Here is a 14,767-nt window from a genome sequence, read left to right as displayed (position 1 = left end):
AAAGTTCTTAACAATCCAGCAGAGCAGACGTTTCTTCACATTAAAGCACTTTACCCATCTCTGAGGGGACGTGGAACAGCCTCTAAGTCACTTAAAACAACAAATACATCAGGTTTTCCAAATCTTGCTCAGGTCCTGTGTAGTTTTGTCCCTAAAATCCAGTCAAGAGGAGTCTACAGGTTGAGTCATGGCACCTGGACTTCTAGTTCTTAGGTCAATACGTTTGTCAATACTCATCCAAGTAGCTGCATCAGTCTAAGAGAAAGCTGGACTGGAACCTCCAGGTTGGTTTCACTCCCCTCTTGTCCCATAGTCTCACTAGGTGAGCTATGTAAATCAGGTGAGAGTCATTAGACCCATAGTCCTGAGTTGGTTTCACTTCACGCCTGGTCTGAATAGGCTCATTAGGTGAACCAAAGACGTGAGCTCAGGTGAGGGTCGTTAGGATCTAATGGTGGACTCTTGACCCATCTGGTTCACCAAGACTGTGTCTTCCAACCTGAAGGACAAATTGGAGGTTCTGTACCAGCTTTCTCTCAGACTGATGAAGCTACTTGGATGAGCAGTGAAACGTCTCGACCTACAAACTAGAAGTCCAGTTGCCAAGACTCAACCTCTAGACAACTACACCTGGACGACTGACTCTCCACAGACAGACAGTCAAGAGGAGCTGGTGCACTCATGTTGTCTGACTTCACTTATTACAGCGAAAGTGAATCTGACACTTAAGCAGCTTCAATATTTCTCACCAGCTGCTCGATGCAAATATAAGAGGCTCTAATACTAAATCATTACCTCTGTAATGTTAAACGATTAAATCATTATGAATGAGCAAGATCCTCTCCGCTGAAGACGTCTCACTCTGTTGGAACTACAGAAACACTTGGACAGTTATCCAGGATAATTATGGGGAGCAGCAGCTTAACGGGCTGAGCAGACAAAACTGCTGCTTCTTTGTGATAAAACCTTCCTGTTACATTTTGGTGCAAATTCAGACACACACTGACAAGAACATCCTCACAGCTGATTCCTGACGGGCTTGATGGCGTTTCCAATGAAGCCAAACAGATCCACATGTGAACCACACTGCTTTAGAACAGCACAGTAGTCCAGCAGGAGCCTGTACAGTTTATCTGTCGTGGAGCAGTTTGAAAGGTTAACAGAGCAAAATGCAAAGTGATAAATTATTAACAGTTGTATGTGCTCAGCACTCTCACCGACTGTAATCCTCTGTTTGACCAGCAGGTGGTAGATCTGCTTCAGGTCACGCACCAGCTCCTCATCCCCAAAGGTGAAGAAGGCCAGTCCTTTCTGGGCCTTCGCTGCTGCCATCAGCTGGATCAGAGCTGCACATGAACATAAGTTAAAGGCTCAAGGTTCAGTCATTCATCAGTGGCGAATCAGTGACAGGATGCACAGGCAGAAATCCAACATTTGAAAAGTAAACCTTTGAGCTGTTTGTCTCCTTTGAAGGCTCCACAGCCCCACTTCCCCGTGGCGATGTCCGGCTCGTTCACCTCACGTCTCTGGAACCCACAGTACGCCTTCAAGGACGAGAGGAAAACCATGTAAACACACTAAGAAACGGAAAAACTCCAGACATGCTGCTGGTATTAAATCATCATTTAACTAATCCTAGTTATCTAATTCCTCTTCATTACTGTTCAGAAACTATTAAAAGTTGAGCTGAGCAGAAAAATCTGGACAATTATTCTCTAAAATGTTGAACAACCTTGGACACAAGTGGGTTTCTTATGTCTCCAGGCTTGTATGTTGCAGAATAGAAGATTTATTTCATTTTCTATCTTATTGTTGATGAGATTTAATGAGACGTCTGTCTAATCTGAAGATGTTCACTGATTATTAAGGTCAAAGTAGGGCTGGAAACAGGTACGCTCTTTATTTCTGGCTGCAATCTCCATAAATGACGACTGATTTTATGTGATAAGAAAAATGATACATTATAATTTTGTCGGATTAAAAATTTGGATGTGTTCAAACCTGTGTTTAGGGGAGTATGAAGAAAATCTGAATTAATTTAATATTCATGTTAAACATAAATCCGTTAGGTTGGAATCTTCTTGTGTTGGTGTCCTGTCAGCATTAATCCTGTTAATCAGGTTAATTAATTATTTCTACTCTCAAATCTTTAACTTCACTCGGAAAAAGATTTCAGAAACGCCAAAGACGAACCTTGTTCAGCTCCCGTTCGATGTTTCTCAAACTGTACTGCTCCCGGCTGTGTCTGAAGTTCAGAGCGTCGATGGCTAAAATCTGCCTCTTCAGCCGCCTCCACTTGTCTCTGAAAAAGTTCCGGTTAAAACTCAGTGGGAAAAGCAAATAAACTCACATTTAAATTGCATGAAGCTGGTGCTCCTACCTTTCCAGGGTGTCTTCAAACGGGCCGGCCCACTCAAAGTTTTCCCTAAACCCGGAGTAAAAGCTGAACTGCTGTGAACCTGACGGACATCATTCAAACATGGTCAGGATGTTTTTATCTTTTCTGACTTTTTTACTTTCCCCATTAATTACAAAACCAAAGTGTTAGTCCACTGTGCAGTACTTCTCTTTCTCTACTCCACATCTGACAGATTAACTCCAGAGAATATAAAGTACTTAATATTACTACATCTCGTTCGTTGGCGACTAATCACTTTATTCCCACCTGTGACGATCAGACACTCGTTGTCTGCGAGTTTCTCGGTGAAGAGACGGGACACGATCAGCTCTGGGTATATGAGGAACAGGATCTCCTCCTGCACCAAGCCTGAGCTCAGAACACCTCCGCCGATCCAGCTGGAAGCAAAGTCCACCTGCGTGTGCACACACACACCTGAAGAGTCAGAAACAAATCTGGAGACAAACACCTGTGGATCCTTGTGATGTCAGGGCCTGGTTCTTACCTGCAGCATCCCTGTCCCTTCGTTCTCGATGCTGCCAGATGCAGTGACATGAAGCTTCTGCAGCGTCTCTGTACTGCAAACAAGAGAAGGATCAACTTAGTGCATTTTGTGCACAGAGGACTGGGTTTCTTAGCTGAATGACTCCGGACTGAATGTCCTGATGTTCTTCATCAGAACATCTATGACTGATCTGATCTGAGAACATGTGGTTTGGGCTGTTCACACTGTGGGAACATCAGGTCCTAGTCCCAGGAGGTTAAAGACCAGCTGGGATGTGGATGCAGCCTCTGACTCTCTGGGCTATGTGGTTTTAAGTGAAATAACTCAAATTTGGATTTGATGCGAATCATCATGTTTCTTTCGGGAAGAATTCTAATGTCAGTGAACATGTCTGTTAAAACACCAGCACGTTAGCATTATCGTGGTTAGCATGTTAATATGCTGGTCTTAGCATTTAGCTTAAGGTGTTTTTCTTTATACTTTTCCAAGAGGACCACATCATTTGTAACCATGGCATTTGCTTTTACGCCGATGACACGCAGTTGTATCTACATGTTTGACCCACAGACCATGAGTTATGCCAAGTCCTCTACAGGACTGTCTGCATGATGTAAAAACATGCATCTAATAATGACTTTCAGCTGAACTCTGGTAAAAGTTTAATTCTTAAAATTGGTTCCCAGCAATGATTCATCCTGTCAGAACATGTTGCAAGAAGTCTTGGTGTTTTTTAGGATTGTAGTTTGTGTTCACACCGCAAAGTTTGTCCAATTATATTTGAAATCCAACTTATTTCACCTTTCACAGACAGTGTTTGTTTTACATTTACGTTTATCTCCTCTGGCCTTGGTTATTGCAGCAGACTCTTTATCTATTGATCGACTGCTGCCAGGACAGAAACCTGGGCATTTATCCAGAGTCCAGACCTCTGTGTATCTCTTTTCACTGACCTAGTAAGGCATTTCCTCTTTATAGATATTATATAGATGGAAATGAACATACATTGATTTATTTACTGAACAGTGTGGTTGAAGTATTTAAAATATGTTTTATGTGCTGGCTACTGTAAATTCTGGATCAGAATGTACAACTGTATGGTACATGTATAGTTACTGCTCTCTGTGGCCTTGCTTCGTACTACACTTCTGAAGTAAAGCTTGAAAACTAAAGCTGACACAGCATTTACAGTCAGTGTCCTGAGGGCGAAGAGAATCTTGGCTTAGAGGAAAGGCAGTTTATTTGTAGAGCACATTTCAAACACAGAGGTGATTTAAAAAGCTTTACCGAGGCATTAACATTAGAATAATACGCATTATACTGGAACTGGTTTCCTAAATTGTACTGCATCTTTTAATCCTGATGTATGTGGAGAAATTATTTGTATTATTACCGTTTCCAGCTGGGTTTGTCTGCATCTTGGAGGCAGCGCCTCTCAAACGTCACCAGTCCTTGTGGTTCTGACAACAGATACAACAACAGTCACAGGTCACAGCTTGTGTCTCACAAACAGCTGAAACAGGAGCTTTAGCAGCAACTTACTCTTGTCTGTAACTGTTTTAAAGTAATGCATGATGGCCCGCAGCTTCTCTTTCTTCTGGTCTGACCAGTGTCCAAACAGGCTACAAGCAGAAAGAGCATGGACTCAGACACCTTGCACACAGCACGGACAGTATATTGAGGCTGGGACTAGATATGTACCACTCAGAGTTACCTGCTGAAGTTAATGGTGGGGTAGTTGTGGTACTCTGCGTTGGGGCCGGACGCGTTACGATGAGGGAACGTGCAGAAAAATGCGTTGGCCAGCAGGCAGGATATCTGATACTGAGACAGAGTGATGGCTGCAGCGTGTCCCGTCCTAAGCAGCGGGATGGCCTGGAAACACAGACAAACTTCATCACCATCATCATCATCAGCACGAACAAACTGAAGCATCAGTGGAGCCAGATGAGTTTCATACCTTCTGCACCTCATCGGGCAGCCGCAGGGCCAACGCAGCGATCTTTGGAAACAGTGTGGAGAAGTAGTTTTCTGATGATGGGATTTTCTTTAGAGAAAAAAGAAAAAAGAAAAAAAGATCATGTGTTACCGTCAGAGGTCTTCACACACAAAGCTGAAAGAGTCAAGGGTCCACACTGGGTCACTGACCTCAACAAACTTTAAGAGGGCGTCAAACGACCACTGGCCTTTATACGTTGGGTTATATGATACGATGGCGTCCTAAAGAGAGAGACAGTGAGGGTGAGCCTTTCATGTCGTACACAGACAGATCAGACAGCATGAGAACAGCTGGAAACGTACCACCACTTCATGAACATGCACACTCTTCTTCTCAGCCAGACCTTTCAGCTGCTTGGAGATCAGCTTCCACCTCAACACCTGGTCAGGTGACATCAGCAGAAAAGACTGGTTTAATAACATTAATTTAACTGAATTATGTTACATTATACACTAAAACACTACAGCTGCTAAATGTTAGCCGTTAGTTCAGGCCACATCTGTTGGTGAATCCCATTTCCTCTAATTTCATCTTCGTCTCCTGCAGAGATTCAGCCTCACACAGCTGCCAACATGTCCAGACTCTCAGCCTTGTTAATCACTGACAGCAGGTTTTTTTTGGCACATCTGACAGAAGAGCACAGGTGAGATAAGAAAAGAAAAATCCGAGACTTATGTTCCTTAGTGACAAACCTTCCTGGACGGAGTCTTGGTGATGACACTGCCTGGTGAACACGGCATCTTCACAAAGCTGCTGTTCCACATGTCGTTCCCAGGCTGAGGCAAAATTCTTCCTCCATGATTGAAGGCAGACACCTGAGATAAGAAGTACAGTGTTTTTGAACTACATTTGACTTTAGCACTGTGATATCGATGAGCTGTGATCTTTTACTTGAATAAAAACACCAACAGAACAGTTTATAAACCTTTAAAAAGAAAGGTCCTGCACCAGCATCAGCAGTAAAGTATCTCCTGTGACATTATCTGACACCATCTGCATGAATATTTGTTGAGAGATGCAAAAAACACCAACACTTACATCGACGAGGACAGTGTGTGTCTTACTGAAGGTCAGATCTCCCAGTGTGGAGTCACATTCCGCAAGTTGCTTCAGCTCGTCCAGCCGACAACACGATGAAGCACCTTCAGCGAACACCACCTCATTCCTTTCCACCTGTCGAACTCTTGCATCCTTGGTACCAGAAAACCCTGAGGCTTCAATGGCTCCAAAGGCTCGAGCAGCTTCTGAGGCTCCAGAGGCTTCACTAGTTCCAAAGCCTCCTGAGGCTCCAGCAGCTCCAGAGGTTCCTGAGGATCCTAAGGCTCCAAAGGCTCCACCACCTCCATAGTCTCCAGAGGCTTCATTGGTTCCAAAGGCTCCTGAGGCTCCAGCAGTTCCAGAGGTTCCTGAGGATCCTAAGGCTCCAAAGGCTCCAAAGGCTCCAAAGGCTCCAAAGGCTCCAAAGGCTCCAGCAGCTTCTGAGGCTCCAGAGGCTTCATTGGTTCCAAAGGCTCCTGAGGCTCCAGCAGCTCCAGAGGTTCCTGAGAATCCTGAGGTTCCATGGGGCCTGGAGACTATGGAGGTGGTGGAGTCCTGGCTCGCACCACTTTCACTGTTGTCTTGTTTTGAATGGCTGCCCTGCTCATTTTTGTCCCTGTGACTGTCCCCATCGGGCTGAAGGATGGGTTTCATGTTGGAGCTGTCGTTCCGGTGCCGCCTGGTGATCTCTGTTGGTTTGGTGAAGAGGACATGATGCAGAGTGAGTGGGAAGTGAAGCATTTTAACAGTGGGATGACACAACCGCAGACTGATGCTTATTCTGACCGCTGTGTGACTTCCTGTGGACAGACCTGTCAAGTCTGCAGCTGCTCTGGGAGACTCAAACACAAAAATATCAACTGTTCTGATTTTTAGAGGCCAGTTGAGTCACATCTACATGCATCTTCATCTCCCTCTACATCATTCTGCAAATCTGAGGTACTTATACTCTCCTGGAGTATTATAGCTTTACACTCCACTACACAGATATGGTACTTTTGACTGCACCACATCTGTCTGACAGCTGGAGTTAGTTGCCCAGTGAAAGCTTCAAACATATGTGACCTTGTAGAATCTGATGCTCTGCTGCAGATGAAGTTCTCCACAGTTTATAAAGTTCTTCAAACTGGTCTGACCTTAAATAACTTCAACACTTACATTCATCGTCCAGAAACATCAGATGTAACAGTAAAACACTGCGCAGTACTTTTACTTTGATACTTGAAGTACATCTTGCATATTATACTTACACTTTTTGCTTAGAGCGTAATATTTAGCGCATCTAGTGGTGACAACGCAGAATGCAACCTTCTCTTTAATGCACACGTATAGTTGAGTACTTTCAGCGTGGTACTAATACTTTTACTTACAGGAAATAAAGGATCTGAGTACTTTTTCCACCAGTGTTTGTAGTAATCTTTAAACCAACAGTGTTTAAAGGCAGCAGAACAAAAACCGAACCACATTAAAATCCTCCGCCAGTGCGCACTCGCCGTTACGCACGAACTTTAAACAACTTAAAGCCCAGTGGAACAACGCACTCACCTTTACCGACGGTCTTCCGATCCATCGCTGATATTATCAATAAGAGTTTTATAATCGATGAGAAGCACCCAGTCTGTCCTCACACCCACTGACTCACTTTCACTTTGAAGCGAAAATGAAAGTACGCAGGGACGCGGAGACCAGACCTGGTGCTGTGACGAACAGTCACTGCCAGAAACCGCTCCTCGTCCGCGGGAGCGCGCACAGCCCGCTAAGTGCGACAGGTCCCTTTTTGTTTTTTGTTTTTTGCATAAACCTGTTTTTTGGTATGAATATACGACTGAGCAGAAAGTCCCAACAAAGAGAAATGAGTCAGAGCTTTAGGATGTATCGTGTTTATCGTGTGTCGTGGAGAAAGCTGCACATGCGCAGCTGGTCAGAAATGAAAGTTATTAAACAACACACTGCTGATAATGATGATTTACTGCTGACTGTAAGAGAAGCTGATTCACAAATGATCACAGATATTCAGATGGTTTTTCACAGTTAAGCCACATCTGGAAATGACATATAATAAAAACATAAAAGTCCAATTAGAATTAAATCCAGGCCTCATTTAAAGTTTTCCAGTGGCAGCTTCTGTCCTGAAGAAAAAGCTCATTGCAGCTAATTCTTGTTCCTGTCAAAGCAAATTACACATGTTTGAATTGACTTGTATGAAAAACAAAGAGGTTATTGCTTAGAGGGAAAATAAAGCTCAATAGAAATGTTATTCTAATATATGAAATTGACTTTTCATATTGGACACAGACGAGTATATTGTGTCTTTGAATGGAGTTCAGTGACTGCAGTAGAAAGAATAAGCTTTGCTGAAGTGATAAACCCTAAACCATCTGCTCACTGACCTTCAGGAACTAAAGACCAGGAAGTGAGTGAAACTTTGTTTTTGTTATTGGTGACCAAGAAGAGCTCAACCAGAAATTCTCCTGTGGAGAATAAACTAAATAAGGAGAAATGTGAGCCAAAGAAACAGAAGTTCTGAACTAGTCAATTACAAACTAACACCAACCACTAACTCATCCAACAGTGACTAACCAAACTTTACCAGGCCGCAAATATTTAAAAACACTTCAAACATGGAGTCATCCTGTCCATTAGACTCTGACCTTTACAGTCACTGCTGTCGTCATCATCACTAGATGCCAAATGAAACTAACACACCCAAACTGAGAGTCCAGCAGCTTCTGTCCAGTCGTCTGACTCGTCTCTCTGTCAGGCTCGCTGCCTCCCACCAACAGAAACCCAGTCCTGGCTGGGTCCATAGATCGACACGAAAGTAGAAACCGTCCAACATATCCCTACGACAGCGGCATAACGCTTTAGAGGGGCGGGATAAAGTCCCCTGCTGGGAGGGCTCCCCACAGGAACGCAAACAAAATGCAAAGTCTGACCTGACCAGACCTGGAGTTTCTGACTGGGAGTGAAGCTCAGCAGAGAGACGACCCAGAGACTGAACCCTGAAGTAAAACCAAGATTAGGTTTCTATCACAATTTAGGTGGTGATGACCAACGTCAGCACAGTTACAACATAAACTTAGTCCTGCTTTGGATTATCCAAGTTAAAACAAACACATGACTTAGTTATATTACAGGCTGTCACTCCCCTTTCTGGATCAGATCACAGTCCTTATGAATCTGGATGGGGCCAACCTGTTGTCTTAGTCCAATGTGCTTTACAAGAGGCAGATTTTCTTTCATGAACAAAGTGTTAAAGGATTATGGACGTTTATAAGAACAGATTTTCATTTTTTGGACAAATGGTCAGTGCCTTCCCAATTTGAGACTCTTGGGTTTAATTTTCCAGCAGGGTCCAACAGACAGACAGCGATGAAGACAGACATGTAGACCAGAGACATGCAGACATGAAGACAGAGACATCCAGAGCCATGAACCATTTAAAGAAACACCCATGCAGAGAATGAGCTCAAACTTGAAGCATGCAGTGAGAGGGAGGTGAGTTATATTGAGGCGGAGCTGGACCAACACCAACTCAACCACCAACAGGCCTATTGGAGCCAAAACAGACGGGTCAGACCTCTTAGCACCACAACCGACAACAAGCCTCTTAGCACCACTGACTCATCCTCCTCCAATGCACAACAACCAATAGGCCCATTGAACCAAATGAGACAAGTCTGACCTCCTGGCACCACTACAGACAGGTGTGTCAGCACCACTGACCCATCTAACTCCAATGCACCTTTTGGAGCCAGATCTACGGTGGCCGACAAGGGCAAACGCGCTGCAAAACAGAAACGCTGCAAAACAGAAACGCGCTGCAAAAGAGAGAACACAACGGAAGTGCGCCAGGCCGATAGGGGGATCCCGAACTGAGGGGTGCTATGAACAAAGAACTTTTCCAGAGGCGAGAGAGACACATGTAGTGACATAAGTCACGTCTCATTTTGGAGGCTGCGTTATGACGCAGCTTATAGTGTTGAATTGCAACAGAATGAGCGTCCTCTGATGATTGTTCTCATGTGCTAATATGTGCTAACAATGTTCTATTACATTTGTTTACTTGATCAAAATGTCATACAACGTCGGGAGATGTGGCGGGGGGGGGGGGGGGTTTGGGAGATCTGAAGGTACGTTTTCCATTTATTACTTTTTAAACACTTGGCCGTCATTTTTTACAACACTGTACTTTTATAATACTGTAAAACATGACGGCCAAGTGTTTAAAAAATAATAAATGTAAAACGTACTGTAATGCCCGCTACATTCACAGCCAGCAGACGTTCTTTTGTCACTTTGCTTTATTAAGTTTTTAGTCAGAACAGGTAACAGGTAACAGGCTACTGTTTCAGCCGTAGCCACGCTAACTAGGGATGGGAATATCGACTCTCTGGAATTGATACTTCCATACTTTGGAGTCGATACTTTCTTAAGTATCGCTCGATACCACTCCTAATAAAAAACGTGCAATTAGTTTTCACTTCTGAGAGTTTTGGATGTGTGAAAACCAGCCCAAGCGTATTTTAAATGGTCTTCCGTATCACATGATTATGGCAGCCAATCAGATGTCAGAGCTTCCCAGAGCCAGTCATGCACTGCAGAAGGAAGTATTACTCTCTTCTCTGCAGCGTGGAGGGACCTCCTCCGTCTCAGTGCTGACAGGCACGGCAGCATGGAGAGAGATAGAAAAAGAAGCATTGTGTGGTGCTATTTTTCACCCACTACGAAGGTTAAATGCTATTTATTTATTATCATTTTATTATTAGCATTTAAACAAGTATTTATGTTCATGAGCATTATTCATGTTGCCATTGCAATAAAGATATTAATCAACACTGTGCAATAATGATTTTCCTTTAAGGTGCAAAAGGTATCGGTATCGTCGATACTGACCCTGTAGTTACTTGGTATCGGATTGATACCAAATTCTGTGGTATCGCCCATCAGAAATGCTAACTCCCCTCACCGAACAGCTCTCTCTCACCCTCCCTCTCTTCCCTACACACACACTTCTTCCCTCCTCCCTGACCCATCTCCCTCTAGCTCACCTTACCGACTCCCCAAAGAACACCCTGAACAAGACAACAACCTATAGTCATTACAGCACCTTCAGATCTCCCACCCTGCAACCCCCCCCCCCCCCCCCCCCCCCCGTTTCTCTTTTGCAGCGCGTTTCTCTTTTGCAGCGCGTTTGCCCTTGTCGGCCACCGTACAGATCAGACCAAATCACCTCCAAAGCACAACAACCAACAGGCCTACTGGCACCAAAAGAGACAAGTCAGATCTTCTGCTACCACACAACAGGCCCATTAGTGGCCCTGACTCAGGCACAATGCACAACAACCAACAGACCCTTTGGAGCCAAAAACCAAACCCAGGTACAGGTTAATAAGGCAGACATGAAAACAACAGCTGTCAAACTAACACAGGGTGGTTACACAGTGAAGCACAATCAAGAACTATGACATACTGCTCCTAAACCTTTTACAGTTCTTTGTTATGATGGATGTTTCCTGTTTGACCAACTTATCTAGCAGAACAGTTTTTGTGTGTTTTGTGTTTCCACATGGCAGAGACATAAAAGCACAAAACACACCTGTCATTTTTTACATCACTTGACGTTTTTACGACTGACTGGTGGCCACGTTTTACTAAGTTATAGAGCGACTGGGGGAAGGAGGGTGTTGTTGTCTGATAGCCCTCTGCTGAAGGACAGCAGGCGGTTATGGGACATGAGGGCACCACAAACCACATCCAATAGCCCTCTACTGAAGGACAGCAGGCGGTTATGGGACAGGAACTGTGCCACAGTGAATATAAACCACATAATTTACCATGTCACTTTTACCCACACTAAATCGCTTTGGACAGACAAAAGAAAGATAGAGGTTGTGTGGAACCGATAAGGAAAGACGTTTGGGACATTAGGAAAGAAATAACCACACATTATCACACACCTTTTGTTTTTCCATTTATCGCTGTCTTTTATTTTATTTGTTTGTTTGGGCATTGTGCCTTTATTTCACAGCAGCTGGAACCTGACAAACACAGTTAATATACAATCACTGATTCATGAGCAGACATTTATAGAGAGAAGAGAAAGGACACTACCACAACCAGCTCAGGGCTCAGGCCATGACAGGACTCCTGCACCACAACCACCACAACAACAACAACAACAGGCTCAGAGAGGAAGATAGAGGGCGGCACTACGGACCAACATTAGCATTGTTATTGTCTTTATATTAATGAATAGATGTAGACACTGGGTGTTCAGGGTACAGCAGACGGGTGTGTTGAGGATTATGGGGGACCAACAGGTGGCCGGCTGAGCCAACAAGTGGCCATTTTATAACGACGGGTTGTTATAGTGGCCACACTGACTATCTAGTTTTTATATATATAGATTTTTTTTAAAGGCACAGTGGCCTAATTGCACAGAAAGAGAGAAAGGGGGGTCACAGAAACCTCAGTCCTCAGGGACAGACACCTTGAAAACACAACAGGCTGAAACCAATGTCCAAGTCACCAACACTGATACAACAACCACAAACCAAAGACGCCACTGTAAGACAAGCACTGCTGTGTTGGACAGACCAGGTCTCAGTGGGCACGGCGGCCAAGAGACCACACAGGTCACGGGGGCTCAACAGGCCATGGCACAGCGGCCAGGTAAACCAGGAGAACAATAATAATAAACCTGGGTCTTACTTTGTCGTAGATCTAACAGCATCACACCTAAAGAGACAGAGAGAGGAAAAAACTTAAGAGTCAGGTATCAGAGTCCCCCATGTAGCACCACATTACAGCAAAGTTTCCTACTCAGCACCTGGACTGTGAAACACCTTGACTCCAAGCTGAACTCAAACAAAGCTCAGGTCTCAAACTGTGTCTCCCTGAGAAGGCCCAGACCTGTTACCTAACAAGTGACTGACCAACCATGGCTCACCTTCCTCAGTCCGTGTTCAGGGTCCTTATGAGTCCTGACGCTCCAGACCAGATGAAGCCAACAGGCTTTGAAGCTCAGTCCGCCACGCAGCCACGCTGTTTTGCGTGTTTGGGCGTCACGCACCTGTAAAGTGGTGGGTCCAGGTAGAAACCAACGCGTTAAAGGACTGTACAGACCAAGAGTCCGTCCTAAAGAAACGCTTTTTTTCTCTGCGGGTCCATTTTCCTGCAGACGCAGCTGCGCCAGGTGATAATGTCGGTTTGTCTGCAGGTTTTCCTCATTTCTTCTTCTTCTGTGTGTTTAACGGCAGGTACGTCTGCACCAAACCGACGTGTTCGGAACCACCGAATAAGAGAAGCTGCTCCAACAAGTAACACGACGCTGCTGAGGACTGAGCTAGTACCTTAGTACCTGAGTACCTGAGTACCTGAATACCTGAATACCTGAACACCTGCCGCCCAGAATTTAAAAGGCTGGTTGATGATTGGCTCACTACTACTTATTCTTCTTCTTCTACCTCGTCTTCTTCTTCTTCCAAATTGGCTCACTTCTATATAGGTCCTTTCCTTAAGTTGGTTTTCTACCTCAACCTACATTTGTTTCATCCTTTTGGATAATATTTTAAGGGTTATCATTAGCGACCTTTGAACCAGTCTAAGTACCAGTAAACACCCAGTATAATCCAGTATAATCCAGTATAACCCAGTGAACACCTAATATAACCCAGTGAACACCCAGTATAACCCAGTATAATCCAGTAAACACCCAGTATAACCCAGTATAATCCAGTATAATCCAGTATAACCCAGTGAACACCCAGTATAACCCAGTGAACACCCAGTATAACCCAGTATAATCCAGTATAACCCAGTAAACACCCAGTATAACCCAGTATAATCCAGTATAACCCAGTAAACACCCAGTATAACCCAGTATAATCCAGTATAACCCAGTAAACACCCAGTATAACCCAGTATAACCCAGTAAACACCCAGTATAACCCAGTATAACCCAGTATTTGGGTGTATACATGTTTGCTTCAGTGCAGTATTGTCGCATTTAGTGGAGTTTTTGTGTCTGAACACAAGATGGAAGCAGTGAGTCAGTGATCGTTTGCACAGAATCACATCAATCATTAGTTTTCTTCTTCCATTATTATTATTTTTGATTATTGGTGAATATATTAGTAATAAAAATCTAAAATTATAATTCATTCAGGGGACTGACTGTAGTGTACCAATACAACTGCTATTAAGTACTACTATCACTACTAAAATGACATAACGAAGTACTTTTACAGCTGTCAGATAATTCAATAACAAAAAGTAATAATGTAATGATGCAGTAATATTTTACTTAGGCAGGATATTAAATTCAGGACTTTAGTCACTGAGTATTTTTACATTAATTCACTGATAATTTATTTCACTTAAGGATCTCAGTTCTCCCACCACTGCACATTCCTGCGCAGCCCAGTCTAGACCAGCTGTTCCAGATGTTGTGAGGTTTCAGCTGAGGAGGAACAAGCATTTCATTTACGCGGCTGCGTCGATTCTGCCAAGATCCAAACAGAAGTAAAAAACTGGCTCTGTGGCACCAGACGGTCGGAGGAGCAGCAAAAACAGAAGAACACGAGGGGATGAGTGGAGTTCATGCTGTGACAAACCATCAGATCACACTCACAGTGCAGAAAAACAAGCCCTGCAAGCATCAGACTGCTGCATGTCCTTATTTTAACTGATGCATTAATGTGTAACCAGCATTTTACTGCTGGAGCTGCTAATTTGAAGTACTTTATATACTGCTGTGTAGTTTAACCCAGTGCTTGTATATATGTGTCTTGCACAATAACTAGTACCAGTCAGTCTAAGTTTGGGT

At 43.9% G+C, this 14,767-nt stretch overlaps 1 protein-coding gene across 1 annotated transcript; it reads right to left on the bottom strand.

The window, feature by feature from the left end:
• Positions 1 to 336: 336 nt before the first annotated feature.
• Positions 337 to 7,673, bottom strand: pargl (poly (ADP-ribose) glycohydrolase, like). Its single transcript, XM_026297637.2, has 16 exons — positions 7,483 to 7,673; positions 5,938 to 6,626; positions 5,592 to 5,714; positions 5,202 to 5,279; positions 5,049 to 5,120; positions 4,861 to 4,947; positions 4,615 to 4,775; positions 4,443 to 4,522; positions 4,294 to 4,360; positions 2,904 to 2,976; positions 2,666 to 2,813; positions 2,381 to 2,459; positions 2,194 to 2,302; positions 1,448 to 1,544; positions 1,218 to 1,346; positions 337 to 1,133 (listed from the first exon to the last, which is right to left on the bottom strand). The coding sequence occupies exons 1-16, from the start codon at positions 7,505 to 7,507 to the stop codon at positions 1,018 to 1,020; spliced, it is 2,133 nt and encodes a 710-aa protein (XP_026153422.1). The 5' UTR covers positions 7,508 to 7,673; the 3' UTR covers positions 337 to 1,017.
• Positions 7,674 to 14,767: the final 7,094 nt, after the last annotated feature.

Source organism: Mastacembelus armatus, chromosome 12 (assembly GCF_900324485.2).
Source record: "Mastacembelus armatus chromosome 12, fMasArm1.2, whole genome shotgun sequence".
NCBI classification, from domain to species: Eukaryota; Metazoa; Chordata; class Actinopteri; order Synbranchiformes; family Mastacembelidae; genus Mastacembelus; species Mastacembelus armatus.
The sequence above is the reverse complement of the archived record's forward strand: the minus strand, read 5'-3'. Positions and strand labels throughout refer to the sequence as shown.